The 15,860-nt window shown below is 38.7% G+C and overlaps 2 protein-coding genes across 2 annotated transcripts; one reads left to right on the top strand and one right to left on the bottom strand.

Annotated features, from left to right (window-relative positions):
* Window positions 1-559: 559 nt before the first annotated feature.
* On the bottom strand, window positions 560-4,759 carry mterf3 (mitochondrial transcription termination factor 3). The gene is made up of 8 exons (XM_026157249.2): window positions 4,620-4,759; window positions 3,404-3,777; window positions 3,156-3,308; window positions 2,863-3,052; window positions 1,406-1,553; window positions 1,233-1,304; window positions 986-1,147; window positions 560-879 (listed from the first exon to the last, which is right to left on the bottom strand). The coding sequence occupies exons 2-8, from the start codon at window positions 3,768-3,770 to the stop codon at window positions 685-687; spliced, it is 1,287 nt and encodes a 428-aa protein (XP_026013034.1). The 5' UTR covers window positions 3,771-3,777; window positions 4,620-4,759; the 3' UTR covers window positions 560-684.
* Window positions 4,760-4,926: 167 nt separating this feature from the next.
* ptdss1b (phosphatidylserine synthase 1b) lies at window positions 4,927-14,054 on the top strand. The gene is made up of 13 exons (XM_026157028.2): window positions 4,927-5,225; window positions 5,317-5,408; window positions 6,301-6,345; window positions 6,428-6,552; window positions 6,867-7,025; window positions 9,194-9,345; window positions 9,738-9,879; window positions 10,802-10,914; window positions 11,081-11,146; window positions 12,025-12,124; window positions 12,345-12,404; window positions 13,488-13,566; window positions 13,656-14,054. Exons 1-13 carry the CDS (start codon window positions 5,047-5,049, stop codon window positions 13,751-13,753), a joined length of 1,410 nt encoding a protein of 469 aa, XP_026012813.1. The 5' UTR covers window positions 4,927-5,046; the 3' UTR covers window positions 13,754-14,054.
* The last annotated feature ends 1,806 nt before the right edge of the window (window positions 14,055-15,860 follow it).

The raw sequence follows: 15,860 nt of genomic DNA on the forward strand, positions 1-15,860 counted from the left end.
AAAATTAAAAGGAAGTTTGCATGATGTTTGCCAGGTGCTCAAATCCACAGAGGTCAATTAAGGAATAGAGTTGTACTTATCCAACATTTAAAAAAAAAAAAAAAAAACAACACACACACACAACCCAAATAACTATTATGATTTTATAAATGAATGGATGACAAAAATACCTATTTAGATTAAAAATGTCCTTATAATTTCAAAGTTTCATTCAGTAATGGTTGCTCATTCTAAAGCATGTGTGAAATAGTTATTATTTCATCCAAAGTTAAAACTGCGGACATCAGCAATTTGAATCTTTCACAATCAAGCTTTTCAAATGAGAAAAGGAAAACCCATTTAGGTAATTGCAGATTTCCCATGTTGGTTTTCGGTACCCGACCAGAAAAATATTGGATGCAACTTAGATAATTTAAATAGCTGCATGATTGTATTATGCAATTGCTGCGGCTGAAAGAGCAAAAACTGCTTGCATGAATGGGTGTGAATGGGTGAATGAGGCAAGTTGTGTTGTGAGTGCTCAAATAGAGTAGAAAAGCACTATGTAAGAATCAGTCCATTTACTTTAAACATTACTATTTAATATATCATTATATTTACAAAACAGTTCATTTCAAGCTCTTTTGATGCTCCATGTTTATATTTTAATGTTGGCACATAACTGATGTGGCTGTTGGTGAAAAATCAAAGTGTCTTTTGAAATAAATAAAAATCTTCCAGTGTGGCCAAAGCCAACTCAGTGCAAAACGTCTCATCTGGCAAAGACACCAAGCGGTCCAGAGAGATGTAGCTGGGCAGGGTTGGATCATACTGAGCTTTTCCGAGATACTCGAGGAAAAGGTGGCGCTCTCTGAGGCGCAAATACTTGGAATTGAGGACCTGGAAAAAGATGTCAGATACTGGAGTTAGAATTCCTCAAAACAGCCAAAGAAAATCAGTTCATAGTACTTTAAAACTTGAAAATATGAGCGCAAGAGAGGCCTACCTGTGGGAACTTGGTGATAAGGTGGTGGGGTACTTTCATGGTGTTGTGGATGAAGTCAAATATCTCTGTCAGCTTCCTTTTATTGGCAGTCAGAAGTTTGGGCACAGCGAGAACTATGTGCTGGATCTCGTTTCTCTTAAAGCCAAGCTCTATTTCACACACCTGTAGAGTAAATCAACAAAATCTACTGAGAACAACACATCTGAAAACTGACAACTTCTAATAATGTCTCCTGTTTTTCCTGTACCTTTAAGTTTTCTTTAACGGGCTCCAAACTGCCACACAGTAACCTGGGAAGACGAGCTACAATATTCCGTGTCTGGGGAGAAATGCAAAACAACCTATAAGCTGTAATAACACACTATAACAAAAGCATAATAGCACGGCTCATATATTATATCTCCAATCATAGCTGCATACATTGTTAGCACTGAGGCTAAGTTGCTGCTGATAAAAACCCAATCTGTTGTCCAGCCTGTTCACGCTGAAGTTGAGCAGATAAGGAGCTCTGGACACCATGGACGCAACCGTCTCTGAACTGAAGTTCTTTGACTTGAGGTAGTTCACCCTTCACAAATGAGAGAGAGAGAGAGAACACTCATAGTGTCATAACAGTAACACAACACATGAACACAAATAGCTCTTTTCCAGCAGTACCTACTCAACTCAACTCAATTTCAGAAGTTTTCTATTACAATCAAGTACCACCTAATGTGCGTGGGGTCATTACAGCGACACAGCTGAAAGGCCATTGACATCACATATCGTTTCACTTCACATCGCTTGGAACCCCGACCAAGAAGGTCCTAAAGTATATGAGTAAGTTCAATAATGAAGATCTATGGCCTCACATCTGTCCACTTCCAGGTGCTGCCGGATAAATCTAAACTTTATCACTTCCACTTTCCCCACACTGTTGAGCCATTTCTGTCATCACTGGTCTAGTCCAATCACCTTCTTCCGGCCTTCTCCAGGCCAATCAGCATTTACGCTGCTTGGTTTAAACCTCACTGCCCATCCGTTTTTCTTCTTCCCAGATGTCATAACACAACCCACCTCTTCCTCATCTCCAGCTGTCATCATTCAAGCTCCATTCAAGCCACCTTCCTCTCCATCACCAGCATTTAGGCTCCGGGGGGTCCTGCTATTCTCTTTCACGGGTTCCATCCTATTCTGACCCCTTGAATCTGCACTGCCAAAGCTCACTGTATCACCTCCATTATGTAAAAATGGCAAAACATTATCTTGGATTTCACTTTGAGTAAGCTCCAGGGAGGCAAATCTAACAAATAGGCAGATGGTGAGGGCCAATAATTTTAGTGTGGCCAAAAAACTCCATAGTTCCAGCTGTTTCCACTGAACGTCCTCCATCAGCCACCTTAAGACAACACAGCTAAACCTCACACTGACAGCCTGTTTCTGGTTTACAAATTCATGTGGACAATGTCCTGAACATTAAAAACAACAACGAGCATCCTCATCATCATGCTCCTGACCTTCGGGCTTTCATACTATGCAGACAAGGTCTCATTACAAGTGATGAGCCTCATTATGGGTCAGTATGACACAGAGGTTGTTGTCTGCTCTTTGTTCAAGTCTGAGGTTAAATTGTTAAAAAAAAAAAAAAAAAAAAGGTGCTCAAAATGGGACATTACATGAGCAAAAAAACCCAAAACAACAACAACAAAACATCTCCAGTGCCCTTAAAGTGGTCCAGATGTACAAGAGAAGATGACTTTTAGAGGGAGATCAGGCAAAATCAAAATCAGATAAGATTTTTTAAATTTCATGGGTTTACTTAATCACATCAGACACATTTATGTTACAATAAAGATCCTCGACATGTAAAGCTTTTCATTAAGATGCCTTTGAGCTACCTGGCTTGTAGGTTTTCCAAACTCTCAGTGAGAATGAAGGGGTTGTGTGAGATAATATAGCCGAAGCGAGAGTCCTCCACGCCGATGTCTTTGAGAAACAGTAACCGCGGGGTCACATCTGTGTTGAAGTTGAGCCTCAGCAGCATGGAGCCTACATTAGGCCTTTTTTCCAGCTTCCACAAGTTCACCCCTGCAATGAGAAGGGGTGGGTGAATGATTAGAAATAATAACATTTGAGTTCAGATTTTGAAGATGAGGTTTTACTGTGATTCCAAAGTGGTTATTTTGATTACCTAGTTGTACCAACTTGCTAAGCGTCTCAGACTTATCGACATAATCTCTAAGAGTGGTGGAGGCTGGAGGGATGGCAGAGGGAACAGATATACTGATGGCCTCTTCATCACTGATCTCTTCTAAAGCTGAAGGCTGAGCCACAGGATCCAAATCTGCTTGATAAAGAAATTACAGATGAGAAGATTCCAACGTGATACAAAAAACCCTTTAAATTAATGAACAATCACAGCAGCAAACTACTACCTACCTAATGATATATGACTATTTTCAGTAGTTAGTGCAGCATCTCTGGTTGGTAACAGTGAGGTCTTGTGTGCTCCAACTTTAGTTCTTGACAGCTCTTGTGTATTCGTGCCTTCCTTTGCCTCGTTTGTCAGATATTTAGCTGCTGAGTCACTGTAGAAGCAAATCTGTTGTTTCCACCTCAGTCTTGTCAGCGTTGTTGCTGTTGTGTGATTCCCCCTGATCGATAATCCACTAATAACTTTTGTTGGTACTCTTGTCACCTTAATCCGCTGCTGAACCCGAGTGTAATACTGCCAGGTACTGCTCACCGTCTTAGAGTAAAGAGGACCTGTGCCTCTTAGACACAGCTGTGCACAAGTAGAGGCCATGGTTATTCTGTAAGAAATGAACATGACATATTTTAGAGGCATACCATGCAACATACAGTAGTGGGAAAAGGTCTTCAGTCAATTGTCATTCCTTTATATTTTACTTTCAAGTAGCCAGACTTTCTTGTAATTTTTAAAGTGGTCTTGAGCAACAGTTCTCCAGGCTTTCTGAAGGTCTTTCACTTTGTTTTCTTTGGACATTGGCTGCTTTTTCACCAATTTTAAGCCAAGTTGTTTTTATCTGGCCTTCAGAGAAATGTTTTTATTTCCCTCATTTTAACACGGACAAACGAATCCTTCCACCATAAAAAGGCAGACTCAAGGGAACCAGTGTTGTGTCTACACATTTTAGGTATGTCTCAGCATAGTTTGCAGTATGCCCTCACAAAAAAATCTGAGGAAACTGGACAAGTGGGGGACAAAAGAAGAAGTGACGGTCCTTAAGGACCTGTCGTGTCACTAAAAAATTGCCAATTGCAAAAGTGCTTGGGTGCAGTCCTCTAAAATCTCAACTGGCACTGTGCATCGGTTAAATGTTGATTGGTTGACAAGTGGGCCAGAACTGGGAAAGGATCAACAGAGGAGTTCACCACTGTCACGGTCAGCCTTGCTCATCGCGATGGTGTGTTTTTCAAAAAGACAAAGATGAAATGCTCGTGTCATTCATATTTACAAAAACCTTAAGTCACTAATATATACTTTCCCCGGATTAGCTAGCTATGCAGATAGCTCGGTTAATGATTTGCTAGCCTACGAGAGGCTAGCTGGACACGGTTTACATCGTTGTATGCTAGCAGAATAATAATTCTTTAAATCCAGCGTCAGTTCATAGAGTGTTGTATTACTCACTGTTTATGAATCAAAGCATTTTCTTCACCATCTTGCAATGTCAAGTATTTTCACGTGCGCGCTAACGGAAGTGCTTCACGTAAACGTCACTTTATGGGACGTGCCACAACGCCGTGTTTTTACGCATACCTGATGTCTTTTTTTATATTTAGCAGATAAAAAGTGTCATACATACAAAATTAAAAACATAACATAACATTACTACAGTTAAAAAAAATGCACTGCTGTAGTTTATAACTTTTGCTCTGGGGAGTATTACAAAACTCTTTGGCATACCACGCCCCTACGATCAGGCTTGGTTCAGTCCGTCTTCAAGGTTCCTGATTGTTGGTCTGTTTTTACATCACCCCTCATAATTTCACAACTTTAGTGTTCACGGATAAATTTGCATCGGTAAAGTTCAGGAGGAGGCATTTGTCTCAGCGACATGGCAGCTACGATTGGACCCCGAATACCGAGGAAGGACGATGCGAACTATAACTTACATTTCCGAATGATAAACGAGCAACAAGTGGAGGATATCTCCATTGACTTCTTCTATAAGCCGCACACCATCACTCTGCTGACAGTCACTGTGCTCAGCCTGATGTACTTTGCCTTCACCAGGTAGATAACAAGCTGAAATTGTACGTTGCTGTTTACAATTGTTTTAAAAAGCTTCATGTTTTAGTTCACACCCGAATTTGTGCCGTGACAGGGATGATGAGCACACAGATAACAACCTCCGTGTCGGTTTGTTGGTAGTCGTCTTCTTCTTCTTGGTCATCAGTGTCCTGGCCTTTCCTAATGGTGAGTTAATAACTACTCATAATAACATTCCTTTAGTGGATGGTCGAGTGTGATAAAGTCACCGTGTGGATCTGAAACAGTGGATTCATTAGTACTGCTTTGATGATTAATTACTAGTTTAATCGCTTTTACGGAGTTACTACTTTTCTGGCTACAAGTATTTTCAGTTTTTGACTTTTGGTTGATTGAATTAGGTGACTGGAAAATATGAAATCAAATCTGTCAGTTTTTGTCATTTTAAAAATATGGCTCGATCTGCCTGTATTCAAATCTGTCAAATATGTCATCTTAGCCAGACCAGAATAGACTTGATTAAAAAATAGATTTTACCCACGAAATAACTAAATATGATTAATGACTGTAAGAATGTCTTAATTTATTAGTATATGTATACTTTATGTTATAAACTACCATTAAAGTGTAGCTTTAAAATAAATGTAGTAAGCTCTTTATAGTTTGTTAACTAAAGCTAGAGACTCAGGATTACCTGTTAAAACTCAGTTAGCTGTTTAATCAGATCGTCATACCTGTATTGTTGTATGCATCAGAGATGTGGGGCCATAAAGACATTTCATTCATGGCCTCATGGGTATCTTTGTTTGTCTGAATGCAGTTGTCTTTAAGTTGCAAATTCAGAAATCGGCTTGTATATTTGATTGAGACCAAATGTATATAAGGTGGAGAAGTATAATTTTATATATATATATATATATATATATATATATATAGATATATATATATATATATATATATATAGATATATATATATATATATATATATATATAGATATATCTTAAAGATATTACTGTGCAAAAAAGACATTGGATCTGTATTTTCCATGATCACTTTATTATAAATAGTACAATCACCTTATGATGCTTTCTATTTCAGGACCCTTCGTTAGGCCACACCCTGCAATATGGCGAATGGTGTTCGGTGGGTGTTTAACTTTTCTGCTAAGATACAGTTCTCATGTAGCCTTATCGTCACTAACTCACTTTTCTCCTGTGTTGGGTAGGTCTCAGTGTGCTCTACTTCCTGTTTCTTGTCTTCCTTATCTTCCTTAACTGGGACCAAGTGAAGACTCTAATGTACTGGCTGGACCCAAACCTCCGCTATGCAAAACGGGAGGCTGATGTCATGGTAAGTATAGCTTTGACATTTTTTGGAACCTGTTGAAGTGAAACTTAAAATCCTCTAAAGCCATTTTTTGATAGCTTTAGAATAATCATGCCGCATAGTTGTTTTATTTTTTCAATAAAGTTTTATGATCTATGTAGTGATGTTCTTACATGCTCCATAATATGATCTATTTGGAGAATCTGCTGACCAGTGAATACACACTTCTGTAGTCAGATTTCAGTAAAATAAAGTAATTGTGGTAGCAGTAAAGATGTAATCAAAAGGAGGGATCAGCGTGATTGTTAGCATTGTTACTGTTGTTTTCTCCCTAACAGGAGTATGCTGTAAACTGTACAGTGATAACGTGGGAGCGCATCCTGAGCCACTTTGACATCTTTGCGTTTGGCCACTTTGGAGGATGGGCCATGAAGGCTTTGCTAATCCGCAGCTACGGCCTGTGTTGGACCATCAGCATAACCTGGGAACTCACTGAGGTAACATTCATGTGATCTCTGCATGACAGCAGGCTTGATCTGCCTGTATTCAAATCTGTCATAAACATGCTGTATATTCACAAAGCGGGGAGTCTGCAAGGTCACAGAAGAGTAATTATCAGTCATTTGTAGTAATCCAGCTCATGCGAGAGAATGACAGTGCTTCAGATTATTCTGTGCAGGGAACAGGGATTGTTTGTCTGGGAGACATTTATGACAGTATAATAGCAGTAGGGGCTTTTTGCACATAACAAAAGCTGTGGTCTTGACTGTTGCCAAGGAGTGGAAGTCTCAGCAAATCCACCCCATGGTCTGAATGTACAATGCTCAGACAAACTGCAACAACACAAGAGCGAAATGTTAAATCTTACAACTGGAAAAAGTCTGAAGGGTTGTCAGGAGAAAGCCTCTGCGCTCTAAAAAGAACGAATATTTACGTGGCAACATTCTTACCTTGCAGAAAAAATGAGTTCATATTCAAAATTACTATCGCCAGAAGAGGCACGGCTTTCCAAAGTGTTTCCATGGGAATGACGATGGTTTAAAAATAAATTACTAAAAGCTCTCAGGCTCATATAATGCAGAAGAGCTAAATATCTTTTCCCTTGAGACACCCACTGTGGCTCAAGTGGAAAAAGACTAATTACAAAACTACAATAAAAGTTATTCTTTCTTGTGAAAAGAATAACCCCAGATGAGGAGTTCACTGCAACAGAAAAAAAAAAAGATTCTCTAGCATCCATGGGATACTGTTAAGAAATTATACTGTAAGTGATGACATCCAGAAATGATAGAAGTCATGTTTAATGAAAGTTGAGAACATGTAAGATACGATAAGATGAGATAAGGGTCAATGGAGTTTGTTTAAAGTAGAGGGATTGTGGACGCAGCACACCAGTTCGTCGTGGTGAAGAGATAGCCGAGTGTAAGAGTGAAGTGTTCGGTGTTCCCTGGGATAAGTTTGAGGAAATTAAGAGGGGGCTGTTGGGAGGCCTGGGCTGGGCTGCTCTGCCTAGGCTTAGCCTTCATGACCCGTCCCCAGATAAGCTGAAGAAAATGGAAGGTTAACGCTTAGACCTTTCCATTTTTCCCATTTTACATATTTTGTTTTCTTTATGTGCATTTTTTGTTGTAGTTCTGAACATTTTGTAGCTTATGGTGTTTTGGAAAACTGTAACCATAGTTTTATTGTCATAATTAGTAGCAGTAGTTATGTCAATTTCAAAGACTTGTGTTTAAATTTCCAAGTCAGACAGGCTGTGATTTGGTTGTACGTATGATCAGAGGGACTTCTGCATTTCTGCCTATAGTATGAGCAATTTGAGGTATGAAAATACTCATCAACTACAGATTTTCCTGTGAAACATTTGTACACACGATTTGCATACAACAGTGCCTTCGTGCAGTTCTTAGGCACTGTAAAGGAAACCCTACGTCCTTTAGACAGATGACACCTAAGTGAACATGTCTGGCCAGAATCCACAGCACCACATCTCGAGAGAACCAAACACAACATATCGCCACAAACACCTCATGCTGTCAAGCATTGGTGGTGGAGGGGTAATGATTTGCGCTCTTTTTGCTGCCACAGGTTCTGGACACCCGCAGTCATTGAGGCGGCCCTGAACTCTTCTGTATATTAAAGTATTCTAGAGTCAAATGTGAGACCATCTGTCTGAGAGATAAAGCTTGGCTTAAACTGGCTCATACAACAGGACAAGCAGAGGAACAAATCTAAAACAGAACGGCTGAAAAGGAAACTAATCGTTGTGTTGCAATGGCATGGCGAGCTGTGCGTAAACATATGCCCGCAAACCTCAATGAACCAAAGTAACACTACATAGAAGACTGTGTTAGAATTCCTCGACAATGTTGTGTGAGACTGATGAAAACGAGTAGTTCCAGTTATTGCTGCTGAAGGTGGTTCAACAACCTGGTGAATAATTTTTGCATACTACTTCTGCATTTTGACAATTTTTTAGTTCAATAAAGAATAACGCAGTATAAATTATTATGTGTTGTTATCCATCAGTTTATATTTAAATGATTTTGGAACCCGATAGGGACCAGATGGACTTTGTTCTCTTATATAAACCTTAGAACTGTAAAAAGCTGTAATTTCTTTTTCGCTGACTGTATATTAACTCATGTCCCATGTTTGGTCACAGCTCTTCTTCATGCACCTTCTACCAAACTTTGCGGAGTGCTGGTGGGATCAGGTGATACTCGACATACTGTTGTGTAATGGAGGAGGCATCTGGCTGGGAATGACCGTCTGCCGTTTTCTGGAGATGAGGACGTATCGCTGGGCCAGCATCAAGTCAGTATTTTCTTCTCTTTTTTCCCATATGTAAAAGAATTGCCATGAACATTAGAAACAGCTGAAACAATCTAATAATATGATAAGAGATATAATATGTGTAAGACAAAGTTGTCTTTTTAAATTCCTAAAAGCCAAAAAAAAGCATCTCTGGAATTCCTCTAAAACCTTTATCAATAAACCTTAATCATTCAACTTCCTGGCGTTCTTGTTTCCCTTTTTGTTCTCAAATGATTTACATTCAGAGATATTTTTCACATAATTGACCACAGGGAGAACAATTGGTTTCTTTTTGTTCACCTTGAATAATGTTCAAATGTTTAATGTTTCAAACATGAGTAGATCTCTGTATTATGAGTGCAACCCTGACACAATACACTGTTTCTGTCCAGGGAAATCCACACTACCACAGGGAAGATAAAGCGAGCTGTGCTTCAGTTCACTCCAGCCAGCTGGACCTTCGTGCGCTGGTTTGATCCAAAATCATCATTCCAGAGGCTTGCAGGCATTTATGTCTTTATGATCCTGTGGCAGGTAGGGTGTACCGTGATTCAGAAACACAAACTCAGTTCTAAAAAGTTTGGGTGCTTCGTAAAAACTAAAAACAGAATGCAATGATTTGCAAATCTCATAAATCTATATTTTATTCACAGTAGAACATAAAAAAAGATATCAAATGTTTTATTTATGCCCAAAAATGCAAAAATATACAAAATGAACAAAAAAGACAGGACCCTTAGAAGAGGTCAAATGAATAAAACTAAACTAAAGCCAAAAATAGCAACTAAACATATATCCACACTAACTGCTCAACAAATTTAAATAAATAAATAAAAAAAACCTGACCACACAAAAAACAAAGGCGAAACTAGTGGCTCAGATGTATTTTTTAAGGAAGGCCTCTCATATTACAGCGAGACAATGCTAAACACTGCAGACAAGAGCCTGGCTTTGGTCTACCTGCAGTCCAGACCTTTCACAAACTGAAGACATTTGGAGCATCAAGAAAGAAAAAAACTAAACAAAGAACACCCAAGACTGTTGAGCATCCTACATCAGATAGGAAAGCTATCCTCGGTTCACTGACGTTTACAGACTGTTGTTAAAAGAAGAGTGGATGGTACACAGTGGTACACATGGAGAAACATTTTTGAGATAAAAGAAATAAAAAAAACTTCACTTGTTCTTAAAATGGCCCATTTTCTTAGTTTGATATATTTTCCTTGTTTTGGGGGGAATTAAATATGGGTTTATTAAATAATTGCATTTTACACCCCTTCCCAAGTTTTTTGGAATCGGGGTTGTACTTGCAAAATAGCGAGCCATTGATCAATTCACTAATGTGTCCGTTGAATATCGTTCATTTGAAGAATCATATGTTCAGTAATAGCCTCACTGTACATAAGCAACACTTCCTGTGAAATCCTCTTTGTCTTACACATCTTTATTTCCACAGCTGACAGAGCTGAACACATTCTTCCTCAAGCACATCTTCGTCTTCCAGGCCTCTCACCCTCTCAGCTGGTGTCGTATCCTCCTCATCGGAGTCATCACTGCACCCACTGTACGGTACGATTAAACCTCAAATTTACATCACTTATCAATCTTTGAGCAGTGGTAATTACAATGTTATGCGGTCTTATTCAGGTTGTACCTACTAAATACACGTCTGTGAGGATGCTGTGTTAATGTTTGCTTACTGATTTTGGGGTTTTGGGGTTTGTTTGTTTTTTAGACAATATTATGCTTACCTGACAGACACTCAGTGTAAGCGAGTTGGCACACAGTGTTGGGTTTTTGGGTGAGTATCTTTTTTTTTACTGTCAATTTAAGCATTTTCTTTATCTAAGAGTATCTTCAGATGATGTTTTAAAAAATGTAAAAATTAAAAATTGTAGCTAGAGCCATAGCTTGTCCATTTCCTTTGTCATTATGTAAAATTGGCTTGAATCTTTTTTTATTAGTTATTTGCATGCTTTGCAGAAGCTGTCACCACACTGGTTTTAACAGAGCAAATTCAAAGTAACATTGTAACAAGTGTCACATACTACTCATCTAATTCTGTTTATGGTTGAAATCTATTGTTGAACAGCACATAAAACAAAGCTTTCGCTCATTTTCAACCAGAGAGTAAATGGACACTTCCTGCTACTGGCGCCAGCTTAACCATAATCAAATCAGGCCACGAAGCACGGGTGTCAAGCTGTCGCATTAGACTACAGTTTGAATCTTTATTTAAACCTTTTGGATTCATTTTTATAACAGTGTAGCTTCATGTCAATTGAAATTCATAACATCATGTAGTCCTCTCAGACACAAAGGTGCTGATGTCCTTAGTCTGCTCCGGTTACTATAGCAACGAGACCGGCACACTCTCCGTCAGCAACTTAACGCTGATGCTGCTCTCTTGTCTGAGGTTCACCCCTGCAGTGTAACCTTTAAAAATGAAAGAGTTTCCCACTGCACAGTGTGCTGAATGAATATCAGTTATGCTTCTTAATACTGTGGGAACAGTAACATGGACAACATCCATTTAGAGTCTCATGCATCAATAGAGGCATTTTAGCGCAGTGTAAAGGCATGGCCAAGAGAGGGGGCCATTGTTGAATACAGATGTCTGTTTTTGAATCATTCAGATCAAACACATCATTTCTGTTTTATTCTCTATTTCTCTTTAAGAGCCATCGCTTTCCTGGAGGCACTTGCTTGTGTAAAATTTGGTCATGACTTGTTTTCCAAGACACAAATTCGCTACGTGCTCCTGTGGCTGCTGTGTCTGGTAAGAAAAGACAAGTGAGCATTTATAATTAAATGATATGTGTCACCTACAGTAATTGATTATTAAAACAGATTGAAAATAAGTGATTAATAAGGTAGATGTTGCAGGATGTTGCATCTGATGTGCTGAACAAATATTATCTGTGGTTTTTACAGGAGTAGCAGATTATATTTTCTTTTTTCTTTAAGCAGACTCATTTTTTGCATACTTTTCCTTCCAGGCACTCATCACGCTCCTGTGCTTATATGGGATGGTGTGGTATGAGCAAAAGAAAGTGAAGGTGAGATGGGGCCTTGGGCTGCTTGCTTACTTAAATGTTTCTAGAGGTTTTGGTTTGCTTGTGATAGTAGAAACCTCCGTCTGTGGAATAGAACAGAGGGATGTACTACAAAGAAAGCTTAAGAGGTAAAACCTAAAATCCCAGTCACACACAGCAGGTATCACAGTGGTGGTTATCAACCTTTCTGTTAAGCCGGGCTTTCTGCTTCAAGGTTATGTGCAAATTTACATAAAAAGGGCCGTTTAATGTTTCACATGACGCTTCTTCTGCACAAAGTGATCTCTTTCAGTGAAAGCTACTCCAGTCAGAGATTATTTTCCGATGATGATGATGATGATGATTAAACAGTATATATAAATGACAACAACATATAAATAAAACAAAGTTAAATAGCTTTAAAATTTGACTCTTGTCAATACATCAAGTTTATTTTAATACTGAGTGAATCTCAGTGCTGCTGTGTAAGCATCAGAACCCAATATAAAAACATTTATATTAATTTTTTCCTCCATCGCCAACTGAACACATGCAAATCCCAGTAAAAAATGCACTGCTTCAACTTTTTAGCTGCACGTTCGGTGGTGTTAGTAAGCTACGGCTTAACAAGCTGCACATATTAGATGTATTTACCCAGCAGAGGATCTTTATCACATGGATATGATGTTTAAAAAAAGAAAAAAGAATCAGTGAAAAGCATTTCTTGATTATTTTAAATTAAAACTCTGCTCCTGACCAGGTTATGTGTGCAGCATGAGTTACCATGGTGATTTAGCCAAAACAGAGTCACTTTCTTGACACAGAAAACTTTGACTTTAACCTCGATATAGCTCACTGTGCCATTAATCTCCCTTCACGGTGCACCCCTCTGGCGTTAGCATTAATGTCAACAGTTAACTGTTTCTAAGTGCCCTGTGTGTAAGCATGGCACAGCACCACCATTAGAATATGACGGTGAGCATGGATGCAGAAAACTAGGACTCTGAAACCGTCTGTATATTTTGAACCAAGCCAGAGCAGTGTTTTGAGCGAGTGAGTTGTACAGACTGTTTGTGTTTGTGACTCTGGTTTTCTTTTTGTTGGCAGAGAAATTCTCTGCAAAGGCACGACTGCAATGACAGGAGTGTTATTGACTCATGTGGTTTCATCACAGATGGTGCTGCAGGTCAGTCTCATAACATGCAGATTGATGACAACGTTTCACTAAACTCCATCTCAAATGTTTATCATGTCTTGTGTCTCTTTGCTCCACAGCTCAGGAATATTCCTCAAGAACTGTGCAGCCTGCAAAACGGAGGAGAGCTGCAGGCAGGAACAGATTTGTAAATGGTCAAGGAGGAAAGAGACAATAAGCAACAACTGATACTGAATATTTGTGACCTCTGTGGAGGAGGATGAGGAAATGATGCGCTTACCAAGAGGAATACAGTATGCACTATGTGGATGGATTTAATTAATATTGTAAGTTGCATCATTGGTGCAATTAATCCCCAAAAAGTAGATTCCAGAAATCATATCGGTGTTACTTGATAAACCGTTTGAACTTCTAAAGGTGTGGGAGGCCAGAACACGACAGCAGGCTTAAAGTTTGATTGAATTTCTTTTCTATTAAATGTCAAAGACGTTTCTAAATAAACTTAAGTAATGAGGTAATATGTGCTGGAGTTTGAGAGAAAATGGTGCCTTATTTGGACTGTAACAGCAGTCTGTGTCATTCCACAACCAATATTGTTTTTAAACACTGGAATAATGTTGTCAAGTGAGGGGTGTACCAACCAGTCCACACCCACCATCCTGTACAACAGCGGTCCCCAACCCCCGGGTCTCAGACCGGTACCGGTCCGTGAGTTGTTTGGTACCGGGCCGCAAGAGTTGAGGCTCAGGTGTGAAATGTATGGTTTTCAGGGTATTTATCGGTTTTCAGCGTTATTTTGTTATCGTTTTTATCGTTAACTCGGTTTTCTTGGGTCTTTTCACACGTGTTATAAATAAATCTTTTTTTCAGTACCGGTACTAGTTTTATTTTGTTGTATTTATCCGCAACACCTTAAAGGCCGGTCCGTGAAAATATTGTCGGGCATAAACCGGTCCGTGGCGCAAAAAAGGTTGGCGACCGCTGCTGTACAACACTCATGTAGACTATTTGCACTAAACCTTTTTAACTGGTGTGTTTTTATTTACTGACCTTAATAGCTTTAAGAAACACTAAAGATCTCAATTACTGTTGGGTTTAAGAGTTGTAGATGGGTTGATTCTGTGATGATTTGATGATGATGATGGTTATTAATGTTGTCAGTTTAATATTTTTACGGTTATATGATGCTGGTGCATTTACTGTCTATAAGTTTCTTCAATCAAAACAGCATCAGCAGGAAATAGACTTTGTCTATGTTTTAAACGAGTGTAAGAATTACTTAACCAGCTGTTCCTTTATTAAAGTTTTTTTTAGATGTGTGATGCTGTGTATGAATGTGTGATGTACCCAACACAGAACTGTGACATTCAGTGGCTCAATATTTGTGTAAAAAGATCTTTTTTAATGCATTTTTTTATGATCTGGATTGACTAAATGTGACATTAATAATACAACATGTGATTACTTTAAATAAGCTGTTAAATGTGTAGAATAAGCTTTCATTTAGTGTTAGTTTTAATTTCAGTGCTAACTTTCTTCACTGATTATTTTAATGTATTGAGTTTCAACTGCAGACAACACAGCAAACAGTGCATGACATGTTACTACCCATGAAGGATTTGAATGGCTGAACTGTTTTTGTACACATAATTAAAACAAAAATTAAATAAATGTAGTCTTTTTTTCATGTTTTTTTTATTTCATTGTTCTCTGTGTCCCTCAAAACAACAACAACAAGAGGACAACAAACATTAATTTTACAGTTCTTTTGTTGACATTTTAAAGGAACAATTTCCCTGGGTACTTGAAATATCTATGGCTTTCTACAACACATTTTGTGAGTGCAAAGCTATATTCAACTGCCATTTTATTACTTGCATGTTTCTAGTATTGGGTTGCCTTCAGAGCTTCTTTAACCTTTTGTTACATAGATTCGTCCTGCTCTTATATAGCGGACATGAGCAGCACCTTGTGTGCTCTTCTGCTTTAAAACTTGGTGTGTTGTATTCAGAGATGCTCTTCTACATGCATCTTGCCTTTTAAGTGGCTCGTTGAAATCTCGGCATTATCCTCTGACCTCTGACATCACGGACCAGAGAACGGCCACTTACAAGAAAATCTCCCAGTAGATCAGCAGCTTCTGAAATATTCATACTTTTTTGGCATCAATAACCATGTCATGTTCAAGGTCACTTAGATCACCTTTCTTCCCCGTTCTGATGCCCGTTTTTTCTTGACATTGTCTTCATATTTACATTCTTCAGTGTACTGAGTTTCTGCCATGTGTTTGGCTGATTAAACAAGTGTACCTAATATAACTATCA

Source organism: Astatotilapia calliptera, chromosome 22, assembly GCF_964374335.1.
Source record: "Astatotilapia calliptera chromosome 22, fAstCal68.1, whole genome shotgun sequence".
Taxonomy (NCBI): domain Eukaryota; kingdom Metazoa; phylum Chordata; class Actinopteri; order Cichliformes; family Cichlidae; genus Astatotilapia; species Astatotilapia calliptera.